At 38.6% G+C, this 18,190-nt stretch overlaps 1 protein-coding gene across 4 annotated transcripts in view; it reads right to left on the bottom strand.

Moving 5' to 3' along the window:
- Positions 1-18,190, bottom strand: part of cep112 (centrosomal protein 112) — a 139,808-nt gene that overhangs the window by 33,053 nt on the left and 88,565 nt on the right. For all 4 annotated transcript variants that reach the window (XM_053514003.1, XM_053514005.1, XM_053514006.1 and 1 more), the window contains one exon: positions 4,333-4,395. In XM_053514003.1, coding sequence (XP_053369978.1) covers positions 4,333-4,395 — 63 coding nt within the window. The remainder of the gene's footprint in view (positions 1-4,332; positions 4,396-18,190) is intronic.

Below are 18,190 nucleotides of genomic sequence, written 5' to 3'. Positions count from 1 at the left end.
TGATTTCACACATCTGCTCGTCAACCTCACTTTGAACCCTGCGTGTTTTGGGGTGGGGTGGTGGGCTTCTCAAATATAGTGAAAGAGGAGAAGAAGGGGGCAAAACTACAACAAGAATGAGTTGAGAGTTAGGTAATGAGGGGGCAATTACTGTATGTCAGTTGAAAATGCCATTGGAGTTTTGCAGGATTTCAATGGGAAGAAATTACCTTTTTCTCCCTATTCCGGAACATAAACAATTTACGGGAGTTCAGCCAGTGTCTGTTAACCCGTGCAAGCTCACACGCAGAGACGGACGAGAGGAATAAAGAGAGTGAAGAAGTGAAAAGATCTAAGCTTCAGCATGGATCCCACAGCTTGATTCATGAGCGGAGAGGAGAATCTAGGCTAAGTTTCTTTAAACTGTGTTCGGGTTGAACAGATTAAATCTAATGTTAACCACATGTCTGATGGGGGTGGACGGTTCCAAGAACACACATGACCGCATGTAGGAATGAAAGGCAAAAACAACGATCAATGTACACATGGTTCTGGTGATAGAGTATATATACATGTATATACATATATTTTTTGCATTTCTTCTATACGCTTCTGCTAGATTTTGGGGAGGTGAGGCAATACAATGATCACAGGTGTCTGTCTGGGATCTTAGTTCTATATTGTTTTCTCTTACAGGATATATGCTTTATTCAGGAAATTCAGTGACAGAGAATAAACACTGAATAAACACTGAATAAACGAGAATACTTACAGTTCTTAGGCAAATTACACCAAGTTTCATTATAAAGAAGTTGCTACTGATTGGGAGGAATTCATGCAACATAGCAACATAGTAGCTATCAGTGTGAAGGTGAAGGACCTTAGGTAAAGTTCTGAGCGGCAGCATTATTAATACTCAAAATGGAAACACTATAGAGCGATAGCAAAGACTGTAAACATCCCTCTCAAAATAGGTAGTTTAATAATATGCAGATGCAAAGTTCACACAACCACAGAACCATAACTAATCATTCCTAGACAGGTGCAACACAACACATCACAATGCACTCTATGATTATTGATCAGGATGGTAAGAATGAAGCCAGAAGTCACTCGATAAAGAGTTGCAGAACAATCTAAATGCAGCGAGAACACTGATTACACAATAAACATTTAAGCTACAAAAAAAATAAGTACAGTACATAGATGTGTGCATAATGGGATTTAGACCAATCAGGTTTTTTGGGGACCAAAAAACAAACAAACAAAAATCTTAAAAAGCTTGGTGCATTTGTAAAAAAGAAAGGATTATGCTTCTGATTGCGTACAGAGGTATGGGGCTGAGAGCATCATGACAGGAGGCTTGGTCTCTATGAATGGGACTTAGATGAATGGATATGGGGCATAACATACCATTAAAAGAATCCTGGATAAAGGGATGTACCGGGACATAGAGAAGAATATAATCTCATCAGCCAAGAAAATAAAGCTGGGGAAAAGATGGACATTTCAACAGCTATAGACAAACAGGCAAAAATATCTCAAGGAAAGGAGTTGCATGTCTTCTGCCCAGATTTAAATTCCGGAAATTTATGTTGGATTCTGAAAGTGTGAGTCCATATGAAGGGTTGATATGCCAGGTGGCGCTCGGAGACATATGAAGAATATTACTGTAAATGAGACAAACAAAAAACGGTCTACATACTGATTTCCTCTCACAGTATTATAATGTATTTGACAGTAGAAATACTCCAAGGTATATATCTCATGCAAACTGACATGATCACAAAGTTTCCTTTATAACTCATAAGAAAAATGGTTGTGGTTTTTCTTTAGCATAAAGACATTCCAGGAAGTGCTTAGTCTTTTGTTAGTTTTAAAGTGAGGTCTATGTTGGAATTGTAGTATGGAATCATGAAGGCACTCCTGTCTCTGTGATTTATACAGAAATCTGAATAGTACTTTAGACACAATAACAACAACACCACTGCATATATATAAAAGCATGAAGGGGAGAACAGGAATAAAGGAATAAATCTGTGTGAAAATACATTGCTTGGCCAAAAATACAAAAACAATGACAAAAAAAACACCCATCTAAGATATTCAGTCGCCTAGCTTTTATTAAACTAAAGCAACCCCAGATAATAATACAGTACTGCTTTCAGAGGCTTGTCCAGTGAGCACAATGCACATTGGGTGCATCACTTCACGTGCACCCATATCTCAGGAATAGGATCAACCTGAACTCTTCAGACCATATGACCTTTTTCTATTGCTCCAAAGTAAAATGCAATCTAGCAAACTGAAACCATTTATCTGACTAATCTCACTAACAAGCAACAGCTGTTTATAAAGTAGATGGAAATGCTCGTACATTTACTATTAAACATAGCTATGGTTAGTCCTGTTGGTTTTTTACCATGCACCTCCACAGAGTTTAAATGATCTCCATTCGGGATTTTTTTCTTTCCAACCATATTTTTTTTCCATAGAGTTCAGCACTATCCTTCCAGATTTTATTAATGTGTTGAGGAATTCTTAACCCAGTTCTAATCATTTAAAATATCCTTAGTTAGTTTCTTTGCTTAATGCAGCCTAAATAATTGACTATTCCGAAATGGTGACTTTTTTTGTCCAGGCAGTGTATAAATGCTAATTTTATCATAAATTATATACAGTGGTGTAAAAAACTATTTGCCCCCTTCCTGATTTCTTATTCTTTTGCATGTTTGTCACATAAAATGTTTCTGATCATCAAACACATTTAACTATTAGTCAAAGATAACACAAGTAAACACAAAATGCAGTTTTTAAATGATGGTTTTTATTATTTAGGGAGAAAAAAAATCCAAACCTACATGGCCCTGTGTGAGAAAGTAATTGCCCCCTGAACCTAATAACTGGTTGGGCCACCCTTAGCAGCAATAACTGCAATCAAGCGTTTGCGAGAACTTGCAACGAGTCTTTTACAGCGCTCTGGAGGAATTTTGGCCCACTCATCTTTGCAGAATTGTTGTAATTCAGCTTTATTTGAGGGTTTTCTAGCATGAACCGCCTTTTTAAGGTCATGCCACAACATCTCAATAGGATTCAGGTCAGGACTTTGACCAGGCCACTCCAAAGTCTTCATTTTGTTTTTCCTCAGCCATTCAGAGGTGGATTTGCTGGTGTGTTTTGGGTCATTGTCCTGCTGCAGCACCCAAGATCGCTTCAGCTTGAGTTGACGAACAGATGGCCGGACATTCTCCTTCAGGATTTTTTGGTAGACAGTAGAATTCATGGTTCCATCTATCACAGCAAGCCTTCCAGGTCCTAAAGCAGCAAAACAACCCCAGACCATCATACTACCACCACCATATTTTACTGTTGGTATGGTGTTCTTTTTCTGAAATGCTGTGTTACTTTTACATCAGATGTAACGGGACACGCACCTTCCAAAAAGTTCAACTTTTGTCTCGTCGGTCCACAAGGTATTTTCCCAAAAGTCTTGGCAATCATTGAGATGTTTTTTAGCAAAATTGAGACGAGCCTTAATGTTCTTTTTGCTTAAAAGTGGTTTGCGCCTTGGAAATCTGCCATGCAGGCTGTTTTTGCCCAGTCTCTTTCTTATGGTGGAGTCGTGAACACTGACCTTAATTGAGGCAAGTGAGGCCTGCAGTTCTTTAGATGTTGTCCTGGCGTCTTTTGTGGCCTCTCGGATGAGTCGTCTCTGCGTTCTTGGGGTAATTTTGGTCGGCCGGCCACTCCTGGGAAGGTTCACCACTGTTCCATGTTTTTGCCATTTGTGGATAATGGCTCTCACTGTGGTTCGCTGGAGTCCTAAAGCTTAAGAAATGGCTTTATAACCTTTACCAGACTGATAGATCTCAATTACTTTTGTTCTCATTTGTTCCTGAATTTCTTTGGATCTTGGCATGATGTCTAGCTTTTGAGGTGCTTTTGGTCTACTTCTCTGTGTCAGGTAGCTCCTATTTAAGTGATTTCTTGATTAAAACAGGTGTCGCAGTAATCAGGCCTGGGGGTGACTACAGAAATTGAACTCAGGTGTGATAAACCACAGTTAAGTTATTTTTTAACAAGGGGGGCAATCACTTTTTCACACAGGGCCATGTAGATTTGGATTTTTTTTCTCCCTAAATAATAAAAACCATCATTAAAAACTGCATTTTGTGTTCAATTATGTTATCTTTGACTAATAGTTAAATGTGTTTGATGATCAGAAACATTTTGTGTGACAAACATGCAAAAGAATAAGAAATCAGGAAGGGGGCAAATAGTTTTTCACACCACTGTATGCTCTATGTTCTATCCCAAAGAACAAGGGGAAACCCTTGGGAAGAAAGTGATTACCTGTGCAGACTTGGCAAGCTTCTGGGTGTATTCCTTCTCAAACTGCTTCAACCTGCTGTTTGCCTGAAATGACAGAAAGGGGGGGGGGTGTATGGGGTAGAGAGAGAGCAAGAGAGAGAGGGATGAAACCTAATCAGCTGGGAGGAAGTAAGTGTGCAGACACATTACTGTGACCTCTGTAGCTAGAGGGAATGCTGCTATGTTCCTGTCGCTAGCATGCTGAGGACTGACCGTCTCAGCCGGAACCAGGAAGTCTTTGATCTTCAGCTAACTATTCCTCTCCTCGCTCAACAGAGAGGATAAATATACAAAATTAGCTATAAAAACAACAACAAGAACAAACAAGAACAAGAGGAGCCATTAGAATTTTATATTTAAAAATTTTATTCACTCATCCATCCTTCTTCAGAAAGTTCTTTCTGCTTGTCAGGGTAGTAAGTAGATGAGGACTTTATCCCTCACTCCCCTCAATTCACACACTCATTCACACCTAGAGGCAATTTAGCATAACCATTTCCCCTACTAATGTTGGAGAAAAACTGGAGACCTGGAGGAAACTTACAATAACATCAGAGAAAACGTGAAACTCCAGACAGACAGTAATGCGAGATCAGGACGGAAATGTTGACCCTGGAGCGATAAAGCAGCAACCCCTTCAATACATCACATTCTTGTAGTTGATAAAATTGTCAAAGTTAAAAAGCAAAAACTGACCCACAATATATATATATATATATATATATATATATATATATATATATAGAGAGAGAGAGAGAGAGAGAGAGAGAGAGAGAGGGAGAGAGAGAGAGAGTTAACAACTACTCTGGTTATTAGTTTGGCCCTGAGACCTACATCTACTGCTGCACATTTACCTTCTTTTTTTTTCCATTTGTGTTTTTTCCAGTTTGCCTACCCACCAGCATTATCACACTAACTTTAAAAGATAACTTGACACACATTTCGAAGTATATTCTTTTTTTCACTTTGCTTAAGGAGAAGCACCAACATCTTTCCTCACAAGGAGTGTGCGTTTGTGTGTGAGAGAGAGATAGGGAGAGAGAGACATGTCACTCATTTCCAGGCCCAGGAGGGTGTGTGCCATGTTTGTGCAGGCGAGTGTCAGCGGTGATGCCCTGCTGTCAGAGCTGCTTTCCGGAGAGCTGCTGAACCACTGACAAGATAGACAGAGCCTGCAGCAGGTATCAACACCTGAACCGCCATTTAGACAAACACACACACAACAGTACTCGGTTTAGCTAAATCTGCTCTCGCCTACTCTTTCTTTTTCTTTTTCCTTTAACTTCCTCTTTTTTTCATCACTATCCATCTGTCCCACGTGGCTTTTCTACCTGATGAGAGAGAAAACAAAGCATAAAGAGAGACAATGGGGGTAAAAAAAAAATCCAGTCATAAACACAGGCTGGACTTTCTTTCAAGCTTGTCAGCTCCTTGCGTTGCTATAGAGACTGCAGACTTGCCTTTCATTAAGCATGCTTAAGGCATAGGTAAATGTGTGTGAAATGTGTGTTTGCTGAGGCCCTTTGAAAAAAAAACTTCTCACTTATATGACTTGATATTGTAGTGATATGTTGTTAAAGTAAACACCCATATCTATGTGTGCATTTATTAACAATTCTTAATTTACCCGAGACACAAGATAGGGTACAACCTGGATTGATTACCAATTTATCACAGGACGCACAAGCACACACTCACTCACACACTACGGGGTATTTGGAAATGCCTGGAAATGGACTGTAGTAGAGCACAGGGAGAACATGTAAAATCTACTCACACAGACCTGAGGCGGGAATGGGACCCTCAACCGCGGAGGAGCTACCAACTAGGGAAGGGGTTTCTGCTCTCTCATGAGCCCAGCTATAAATGGCTGTAGCATCACCTGAGATTCAAACTCAGGACCTCTGGATGACGGTGACGAGCACTTTGCCGCTGTACCACTAAGGGCTACACTAATTTATACTAGATTTTTGTCAAGACCATGCTACGAGTTGATGGACTTTTCCTCATGAACTCACATTTGCTTATGTTTTTTTAAAATGCTTACACAGGTTAATAAAAAAAATGTCACAAAGCAGCTTTACAAATAATCCAAACATAAATTTGGATCCCTAACAAGCAAGTAATCGAAAATAACAGAAAGGAAATTTGCCTAAACGGACGTGAGAACCCAGAATCAACTGAGAACCCATGCTATTCAGGGTTCACAATACACTTTTGCTTAATCTTTTTTTTTTTTCTTTTTTTTAGTAGCTTTGATCTGATCTAGTAGCTTCTATCCTGGCTTTTACCTGGCCTTAATCCGGCTAGTACCTTCTGACATGGCTATAATGAGGTGTCATGGTACACATCCAACACGTATAAGTTTGAATGCAAAGTTGAATGCCAATAAACATCCAGTGTCAATACTGAGCATACATAGGGCTTAATTTGCGTGGAAGTCCTAAGCTAATTAAGCAAGTGGACCCGTCCCTCCTTGTGAAGCTTTCATTCTCAGCACATCATGAGGTGACCGCATTCCTGTAAATCCTAGCATGGAAAGAGGAAGAGAACAAGAATGCTGGTTGACAAGGTGGCTTTTTTTCCTTCTTTTTTTTAATGTGCAAAAGCAAAGATCCAGTGCGACTGCTGCTTTAGTGACTCTTTCATTTTGTCACAATGCAAAAAGACCACAGTCTCACCTGTTTATTTTCTACTAGCTCAAAGGGCAGAGGTTTGTGTAGTTCAACTTGTTAAATTTAATGCAATGAAAATCTGCTCACTACACCAATGATTTATTTGTTTTTGAATAATTTTCCCATAATGGTAGGTTTCAGTTTTCCAAAGTTAAAAATAAGTACTGCCACCTCTGATTCAATCGTGTCCAAATTGTTAGACTGCACTAAAATAAAGGTATTGTTTGCTCAAAAGAGATGTAAATGGCAAATTTCTGTTGAGTTCTGTTTTAGTTAACAGTTGCATGTACCTGCAGAAATGTAGCCAACAAGGGGAAAAAAGGTACTGTGTGTGTATGTTTTTGATGCTGAATACTTGTGCCCTGCTCTAGGTGTCTCTGAAGTGTTATCAGAAGTAGCAATCACTTAATAATGCTGGCAGAGCGGCTTTAGAAGTCTGCAGAACAATGAGGATAGTGTATATAAGAGGCTAGTCATTCCTTAGTAAAAACTTAATTAACAAGCTTGAGATGGAACGCAGTCATTTATTTTCTAGATGTAGGACACACAAACATAGACAAATTAATAATGTCCCCAGCATGTCGTGTTTTTTTTTTTTTTGTGTGTGTGTGTGTGTGTGTGTGTGGGCTGCTTTCTGAGCTTTCTCTTCAGGAATTTGTGTTGTGTTGTTTTGTTTAGCCTCATTCTTTGGTATTAAACACTTTGGTCATTCTTGTGCATCCAGACTCAAACAGCATTTGTTTTTTCTTTTTTTTCTTTTCTAAGTCAAGCCTTTGTAGTGGGGAAAAGACGGCATGTTCAGACTTGAAAAACAGCTAAAATGATTCAGGGTGTTAAAAGAAAAAGAAAGAAAAGAAACAAGTCCAAGCAAAAGAACTGCTTTCTGTTTTCAAAAAGAAGTTGGTTTACTTAAAAAGGTGTGGACTTTTCCCCCCATGTGCTTTTCATGTAAGCTAATTAAGCAGCTTAGTGAAGAAGCCATTCATGATGATTTTACAACTAATTGCATAGCCTCTCAGATAAACGAGAGATTGCAGTACTGTACATAGACTGGTTGTGTTGGTGGATCGAGGCAAATATACAGTACTAGTCAAAAGTTTAGTACTAGATCTAGGGTTGGATTTTTTTTTCTACATTTTAGAACTAAACTGGATTTTTTCAAAACTATAAAATAACACATATGGCATTAAGTAATTAAGCAATAATGATGCTATTTTGAGACAAAAGTTGGCTGTTATGGAATAGTTCTTGCAAAAATCTTGTCAAGTATGTTTGCAAATTTCATCAAGCACCATGACCTTTGACTGGTGGTATAAAAATGCTATGTAAAACGCAAAGTACTTAAGAGACAAATTAATCCTTTATCAAAATTTAACCCATTTTATACAGAACCAGGCAAAACTATGCAGCCACGATGGTTTACATTGGGTTTATGGGTACTAGAAACTTTGTTAGCATTATCTGTTATTGATGATTAAATATTATACCTGAGAACTTTCACTGCACCTGTACATGCACACATTAAAGTCCAGCTTTCATTTATTACGTATACATTACTGCATAGTGAAACTGTGTATTCCTCACACATCCCAGCTTCTCGTTAGCAGGCTGAGGTCAGAGCACAGGGTCATCCATTATATGACGCCTCTGGAGTACACAGGGTTAAGAGCCTTGCTCAAGGGCCCAACAGCGTCTCAAACCGCCGACTTTTTGATCAGTAACTTAGAGTCTTAACACCCCAAGCCACCACTGCCCCAGATGAGATACTAAATTTAATCTTAGCCAAAAGGCCAAGTAGGAATGAATATGATAGGTCTGGACAGGGCTGTTTTTTTAATCTCATTCCTAAAGGAATTTTGTCCCATTACACATATTCCAGCAGTTTTGATTTTCGCATTACACTTGAATGCAAGATTTGCTTGATTTGTCATATGCGTCCAAACAGTTGCTGATGTATCAGGTTCTGTGCTGCCAGTTTACTCTGTCATTCGAAGGTTGAGAGTTTGAATCCTAGGATACCTGCACTCTGCTGTTCTAAGGACATGTGAATAGCACTTTCCTTTTATCTCCTAACTGTTCATGGACAGCAGTTCAAAAAGATGTGGTCGTCTGGTGTCATGTGTCTTGGAGCAGTGTAGCTGTCCGCCACATTTTCAGTTGGATTTTATTTGTCCTTTTTCATTTTGAGATATGTTGTCTGCCAAAATATATCGCCAAATTTGTAAGCTTGGGTCTGATTTTCACCAGAGCTCTTCTTAGAAAAGACATCTGCTCAAGGCCTTAAGCCAAAGTATTTGCTTTTTTGGCCTTAAGCAGCAAGGACAATCTAAAGAGTGTTCTGTTTGATGACCCACAGGGCTCAGGCCAGGGACGACACAACAAGGCTCAGATAAGACAATCAATAGATGAAGGGCAAAAGCACTACAATGCCAAAAGAACCTTTTTGTCAAGTCGTCATTACCATCTGGTGGTGTGATTAAATTTATTTCACAAAGTTTTTCTTATCATATATTCGTAAAGTGTCGAAAAAACATAAAAATCCACTTTTTTATGTTTTACATTCACCTTAAAACAGGTTAAAATCATTTTTTTTTGCCAACTAAATTCAACACACAATACTCCACAATAACAAAGTAAAACAAAACAAAATGTTTAGAGCTTTGTTAATTTATTCAAAATTAACAAACATGGCACATCACTCTTTTAGATGTTTGTTCCATTATTTTCATTAGAATTTTTCAAGTTTAATCAGGTTGGATGGCAGGGTCAGTGCACTCCTATTTTCAGATCTCCGCAGAGATGCTCTGTCGGGTTCAGGTCCAAGCAATGTCTAGACCACTTTAGGACATTTGTAAAGTTGTTATGAGCTACGTCACTGTCAAGATGAAATAACAAAAAAAACAAAAAAAACTTCGCCACAGATTGAGATCCTGAGCACTCTAAACTCAGATTTGCTCTAAGTTTTCTGCACCAATTTCCCCTGTATTGAGCAACGCTACAGTTCTATTTCTCATTAGCTCAGGTAAGACATTTAAAATATTTCACGCGCAATCAAGTTAGAATATATGAGTTTCACTTTTGAATTAAAGAACAACACACTTTTCCAAAATAAACAACCATACAAAGCCTAAACTTTTACCGTTAACATTAAAACCACCTAGGTTTCAGATGATTCTTGTGCCATTGGGGCAGCTCTGGCCTCTCAGCCGTGGCTCGAAGGGGCCATTGGGGTGTACTGTGGATGTTAGCGGTTGATCTAGTGGGTGCTGTGGGTTGTGGGCTGCAGCCTCTGTGAATTGGGCTTGTTTGTCCTGGGCATTCCATGGATGCTCAATCGGATTGGGATGTGGGGAATTTGGAGTCCGGGTCATCAACCTTGAATTCTTGCCAAGTACCATGGCAGAGTGTGATATCCTGGGTATCCTGGTGGCTGGTGACTTTTTTCATCGGTTTGTGCTGCGTTAGTGCACTTGGTGCCCATGGTGTAGATGGGCCTTGGGTGCCCATAATTCTGTTAGCAGTTTATTGGTATATAATTGATAATCAATATTATTCAGTTCACCTTGAATGGTGTTAATGTTATGGCTGACTGATTTATATATAGCTGATGGTGAACAAAAAAAAAAAACTGACAGAAATTAATAAAGTTGGGTGGTTGTGGAGTTGTGGCTTTTTAATCTGAAAATAAATAAATAAAAAAAATAATAAAAGTGAGAAATACTGGTACCATTCTGGAACAAATAAAATACATGGATAAAAAAAAGGCATGACATCCAAACTTGGGAGGAAATGACAGCTGACAGCTCCGTCATGGGAGAAGTGCTGCTTACTGACGTGGATCTAGTGTTTAAAGGGGAGCATGTTTTACAGCATTTCTCTCTGAGGGTGGCAAGTGTGTGTGAAGAGCTGCTTCAATCTAATCCCTTCTGTCACAGCTAAATCAAAACCTTGTTCAGATGCCACATTCGCAACAACAGGTGCGTGATGTGGGTGTAGTAAAGCTGCATTTACAGACTCCTTTACTTCCTCATGGCAGATTCCTGAAAGAGAAGGCAACATGTTGGGGAAAGACATGGCCTTGTTTTTCTTTCCTGCATCTTGAAATGTGCGATTTTTAAGCAGTCCCTGCATAAAGTCTCTAAATCAGTGTGTATGTTGGTGTGTGATGTTTTTTTTGTTTGTTTTTTTCTTGTAAAGGTCCAAAAGTCCTAGACCTCTTTTTTTTTTTTTTTTTTTTAGAAAAAAAAAAACAACAATAACTGAATAAAACAGAGACAACCTACATCGTGTAAGGCTAATAGTAAATAAAAATATTGATACTGATCCAAAAAAAATGTCAATGTAGTGTCAAGTGCATTGTAACTGTCAATCAAACGTCCGCCACAGAAAAGTTTCCTGTACGCCCATGCTGTTTACAGTTAACAGCACGCTCCATTGTGTTTTACTTTTTAATTAATGCTCTCATACAAATGCAGTACGTTTTCTTTCTACCATGTTGTTGACAAATCAGGAGAGTAAGAATCTATGAAAACTGCTTTGTTGCCAAGAACCTCAGAACCTCAGACATGTCAATCTTTTTGTCTTTATTGTTGATGTGAAGATTTTTGAAAGGCAGGTCAGACGACGTTACTGGTACTGTTGGTTTAGGCAGAAACTTCAAGGAGAGCGAAGAGCAGTCATGCAGGGAGAGGTATTTCGTGAGCTCACTCGTGTGAAGTTCCCAAGTGTTTCTATATCTCGCCGCTAATGAGGGTAGAGGCTGCTTTTTTGCCTCGCAAGCTGTTTTATAATGTGTATGCTATACACTGTGGCAGTTTCTCTTCTGCCAGCAGTTAACAGTGAGCTGCGGCTCACTTTTTTAGGCTTAACCATACAGTTCCAGCCTGTCTATGCTCCCGCTTTTTTTCGTTTTCTTGCCTTTTTCTCTGTCTGCTGAGATAACCGCACCCATTTCCCTACTGCACACCTTGTTACCATGGTGATCTCGCAAGGAGAGGTTTCACTATGTAATATATAAAAAAAAAAAGAAAGATACCAGAAAGCTTAAAAAGGTAATAATCCTGCTTGAGCCTATTTATCGAAGAGAAGGTACAGAGAGAGCTCATGCGGCTGGCAGATTGTAGTCATTCTCAGCATTAGCACAGGCTCATCCTCTGATGTTTGGACCTTGCCATCAGGGATTGTCCGATTACCCTAGCCTTGGCATAGAAATGGGAAGGTGCTCGCTTTGAAGAGCTGAGACTGGATGTGTGTTTTCCAGATGAGGGGTGGGGTGGGGTCCCTGGGGGTTCAGGCCGTAGGGCAAAACAGTCATAGGGCATACAAGAGCTAGTCACATTCCATTCAGAGGGTTAGCATAATGTGCCACATTGCTTATACAGTACACTGCAGAAATGGTCTATTTTTCCAACATGGGTTATAAATCTCTGTATTGTTGGTGAGAAAACACTGATTATTGTCCTCTGCTTGGAAAAGCAAAAAGAAATAAATAAAAAATCTGTTCACTTGTGCAATATTACATCTTAAAACTGGAGTCATATAAGTAATAAGTAATAAGAATGCTTTTATTATACAAGCTAACTAACTGATCATCTGTCCATTGATCAATCTATCTATGCATCCATCCTGCTAGGAATAGAGTGCTACCTCAACACAGAAAACAAGCACACACACACTCAGACTGACCAACTGACTAAAATAAATAAATAAAAAATACAAAGAAAATAGAACGCTGTTTCATGCCTTTTTCCAAACATGCTTCAGTGTCTGTAGCTTTAATTTAAGGTCCCCGAATGTCCCTGTGAGGAAGCGCATTTTACTAGCTAATCAAAATACAGGACAAGAAATGTTCTTGTTTAAAGTATAAAGTATTTTCTTTATACTAAATTAAACTAAATTTCATTTTTTTTGTTTATTATATAAACGCAGAGAAATTGTCCACCTCATAACTAACTAACAAACCACGGCAAGCCATCAATCAAACAAACAAATTTAGAATGTTTTGCTTTAGGTATTGAGTTCCTCGCTGCTAATTAAACACTGAAATGCTTGCAGAAACCTAAAAACTAAGCTCTGCAATATTAATTTAAGCCTCTGGATTTACATCCTACTTAAACCCTGTAGCTGAGGATATAAAGAAGCTTGAAATGAGCTGCATGGTGAGGTGCGAGGTGAACCATTTACAAATGCCTCCAACATGGTCAGACTTTACACAAAAAGGCTCAAGCTGTTATTCTTTCCATGGAAAAATTTTATTAAACATCAATTGTGAGTATACATATTTTCGAATCACTTTTGTTCTAGTTCTTCACATTACAGTATATTTTCACTGTAAAAATCGTTAATATAAACAAAAAGTTTTCATCTATCAGGTTCCCCTGACTTCGGTCACGTACAAGTAGGGAGATCAAATATGCCTCAGCGGATCAAAGAAATGTCTAACTTCAGAGAGTAAATGCGGCAGTTACCCGCATCTTTACCGTCTCCCTCTCTCTTTTTACAGCCTGCTGGTGTTAACAAGTGGGTTGAGTCGACTAGCAATGAGGGTGTGTGGGAAGATGAAGAGAGACCAACAGGTACGACAAGTCCACTGGAAAAGCAGCTCTTTCAACAATGATTCATTAGCTACACCATCGCCTTTTCTTCCCAGCAAGCCCACTCCTTATTGATGCCCACATGCGCAGTATAAACTACCAAACTAGACATGTGCTGTCCTTTCCTTTGACATAAGAGTAAAATGAATTTAAAGTCATTTTGCTGTAAGTGTTATTAAAGTGCGTTAGTCAGCAGCTGCCTTGCTGCATTCATGGTCGAAACATAAATACCGGATAATGACACACCAGCTATAACAAACCATCCGTATTAGAACTTATTTCAAAGCAGTTGCAGCTTTTGTGAGCAATCTAGTGTGTAGCATGCTGGCAAGTTTTTCAACAACAATGTTCACACAAACTCAAGTTTCAGCTCATGCCTCCCCCAGATCCTTCAGAGACCTTGTTGAGATTTTTAAAACCCAGAAGCCACATGTCATGGTCTGATCATCATGCCATGTGATCTCTTGCTCAAGGCTCAATTTCTGTGCGCAACCAAAAAAGAGAGACATAATCAGAGAGAGAGAGAGAGAGAGAGAGAGAGAGAGAGAGAGATGCAAACTCAAAAGCAAACTAATAAAAACTTAATAAAATATATTTAAAAAACAATGAAATATAAAAAAAACAGAGCTCTAAAAATAAATATTAATATTCAAGTCTATATATAAATTCTGTATGTATGTATGTACCAGTCAAAAACTTAGACACAAGATTGGATTTATTTTATAGTATTTACCAATACTAGAGATTTCCAAACAATAAAATAAAACATGTGGCAATTAGGTATTTAAGTACCAACAACGACAGTCACTTGTTTACACATTTTAAGACATGATAGTCAGCACCATGATGAAACTGGAGCTCATGAAGACCATCTCAGGAAAGCAAGACCTAAACTTGCTTCGCTTTCTGAGACTTACCAGCTTTAGAAATCACTAATTAACAGCCCCTACGATTAGAGACGCATCTCAATACCAACTGTTTAAAGGAGACTTTTGCATATTTTGGATGCCTTGTTTTACAACGTAGAAAGAAACTAAAATCAGGAAAGACCATTGAATTAGAAGGTGTGTCCTTTTGACTGGTAGTGTATAATGCAGATGTAACTAAGAGTTCTGTGCATTCCCCAAAACACACAGACTACATCTATAGAAACAGGGTTAAAAAGTCTCTCTAAGGCAAATGGAGACTGGGTACTTGGTGCATGCACACATACGTGCACACATGTACTGTATATAAAGGCAGATAAACCTCAATCGTAACGAGCAGCAGAAATTAAGTCGCTGTCTTCCTTCTCTTATTTATTTTTACCTCGTCTCTAATGCTGGAACAATCTAACACACAACCTTATCTTTTCTGACACAGTACTCTGCTTTCTATTATTTTATTGCACAAGCTTTTTCTCTCAAAAGTGTAGCACCTTTGATGAAAATCCATTCATGGATTTAATAGATTTTCTCCATCTTTTTTCTTTGGGATCTGTGAGATGCATTTAAACTCCAGCTGCCACAGACCCACTGCCTGGCAAGAACAACGCTTTTGTCTCCATAAGATGAAAACGACATTTTCCGTTTAAAAATCACATAAAGCTTAAAAGGATGAGAGCTTTCTTTCCTCATTTCAAACTTCAGCTGATAAAGCTGAACTTGTTGATGTAGTTGTGTTTATAACACTGTGACCACACATCAGTATGACTATTTCACACTCTTACCGCCAAAACACTTATCTTCCCCTGGAGTACATTCCAGGGGACTCGGAGCAGTAGGCAGGGTACATCATGGACAGAGTGCCAAGTTACCACAGGGCACACAAGCACACATAATTGGAAACCAATTATGATAATGTGCATGTTTTTCGATTTTGAAAGGAAATCGGAGCACCCGGGTGTAAACCCCTACAATCATGGGAAGAACACGCAAACCACACATACAGACCCGAAGGCAAGACTTGAATTTTCTACCCTGGAGGTGCAAAGCCACAGTGCAATCAACAATGCTTCTGTGCTATCGTATTGTTGTTCAGTGACAGCTATAACAAATTAAGAAAATGTGACTGGTCTGGTGTTTTGGACAGTTACAAATCTCTGACACCTGTTTTTCATTTGTAAAATTTATTTTATGGTATTTATTATACATTGATTTTTAATGTCTCTTTACAGTAAGGTTCCCCAACTTACTTATTAAACATTCTTACTGTTAAATAACATTTAAATGCATTTACTTTTATGCTCAGAGTTTATGGAATGCTTGACAGTCTATGTGAATAAGTTGTTACTACAGAAACAATTAGAATAGAATAGAACAGAATAGAATAATGAAATAGAATAGAAGAATAAAATTAAATGCAATTTTCCAGTGCAAAAATAAAAACAGTCACACTGATTAAAAAAAAAAAGGAAAAAAAAGCTAATATAGGTAAAAATATAAACGTAAAATACAAGATAAAACACCACTTGTCATTCATTCATACATACATACAACATATTGCACTTGTCCCCTTAGCCAGTACTGGCATGAAACTGAAAAGCTGTAATAACTAATGTAATGTAATTAACTAATATAATTAATAATATTAACAGGTTATTTGTCTTGCATGAGAATTACTGTTACAGTCATGCTGTTATAGAAAATTAGTCAACAAATTCTGACCTTTACCTCCTTGTAAAAGGAACTGAGTGATATTTGGGTATTTATGCGAAATCTATATTAACTATACAGCAATATCAAACCTGTCCTTTTATCCTAATGATTTACAGAAACTCTGATGTCTATACACGACTGCCACATGTGCAGGTGTGTATCAGATGTGAGGAAGATTGATCGGATGACTTATTGTTCATAAACAGTTTTTAAGTGGTGATGAAGCGGAAAAACTGAGTCGGACTGGGATCTGTACGAGAGTCATACTAGCATATGTTTCTGAAACGAAGGCCCGGGATTTATGTAGGAGGCTAAGCAGCACAGTAATATGCCACAGATGGTCTGAGAGGGGACTGTATGGATCTAATGAAAATGAATCGCCTTGATGGTCCTAATCAGGAATTTACTCCTGATCAACAGCACACTTTCAACCAGTTCTTGGCCAACCTGTGGCATATTAAAAGAGCTTCCCATCCCTGGTTTCTGTTACAAGGGATCAAGAGCTCTATAAATGGGAAGTAGCAGGGGTGAGGACCTGCGGAATTCCAGCAAAATCACTTTAAAATCCATGTGCTCCTCAAAGATAGAACCAGTGCAAAGGAGATGTATGCATTTCTAATGAAATGCTAGCCAGAACTGTTCTTGAATTGCTAAGCTACAGTATAGTCACCTTGCATTTGTTAAGGTTTTTGCTGTCTCCATCTCTCACTTTGTGTGTGCGTGTGTGTGTGTGTGTGTGTGTATTGATGACTGTATAAGCATGTGATCCAGACACAAAGTGAGAAGCATGGCTGGCACACTGGGTAATCTGTTTACTGTGTACTCAAGAGTATAGAAGAAAGAAAAGAGGAGGAAGAGACCATTTTGCTCCGAGTCACTTCTTTTGCTGACAGAATTGATAGGTTTTACTCTGGGGTGTGGAGAGAGTGACAAAGTTAATTCATCAGAGACCACATGGATACAGACACTGCCTAACCCTGCCTGCTTTACCTCCTACAATGGAACTATGCCAAAGCCTCAGGTCTTTTATTCTTACCATTGAGAATTAAACAGTATGAAACAGGCCAGGAAATGGCCCACTGCTTCTGGGGCCGGAGATCTGCTAACGTCTCATCTGATGTGCATGAAAATCCTGTGGCAGAGCTACAGTACCAGAAGGAAGCAACTAAATAATTTTCTAGGCTGGCATCCCTCCCAAAAAAATCCTGCAGTTCTAAAATGATAATTGAGATAATTGTGTGTTATGGCTTCATATGATCTTGACACAGATGGGTGATTTAACTGGGCTGGAACTGCTATAAATGATGTTTACATGATTAATCGCACCAACAAGTGCTTAATTGAGTATTTCTCTGGCTGCATACAACAAGGCTGACACCGTTATATTGTGTTTCCTATCGTGGAAATTTTAATACACAATTAACTTTGTGTATATTTATATACACTGCCTGGCCAAAAAAAGTCACAATTTCAGAAGGGTCAAATTACTGGACTGCATCAAGCAAAGAAAACAACTATGGAGATTTGAAATAACTGGGATTGGGTTAAGAACCCTTGAAAACATTAAATCATCAAATATCAAAACCTAAAAGAAGAGGTACTGAACCTTCAACACTATTCCGAAGTGATGTGTTTAGGATAAGAAGGGGAGCGCACAAAATGAAGCACAATTAATGCATAGTGCCCACTGTGGAGGCAGTGTTATGATCTGTGGCTGCTTCAGTTGTTCTGGTGTAGGTTCTACATTATGTGGCAATAGAATTAAGTCAGCTGATAACCTGAATGTACTAAATGGTTAATACATCAGTGAAGTTTTTCTTCCCTGGTGGCATGGCCATCTTCCAGGACTCAAATTGTGAAAGAGTGGTTCTCGGAAGATGAGGAATCATTTTAACACATGAACATTTTGTTCTGCAATTAAAGCTAAAGGTAATTG

Source organism: Clarias gariepinus, chromosome 16 (assembly GCF_024256425.1).
Source record: "Clarias gariepinus isolate MV-2021 ecotype Netherlands chromosome 16, CGAR_prim_01v2, whole genome shotgun sequence".
In the NCBI taxonomy this organism is placed as follows: domain Eukaryota; kingdom Metazoa; phylum Chordata; class Actinopteri; order Siluriformes; family Clariidae; genus Clarias; species Clarias gariepinus.
Note: the sequence above shows the minus strand (reverse complement) of the source record. Positions and strands in the feature narration are given on the sequence as shown.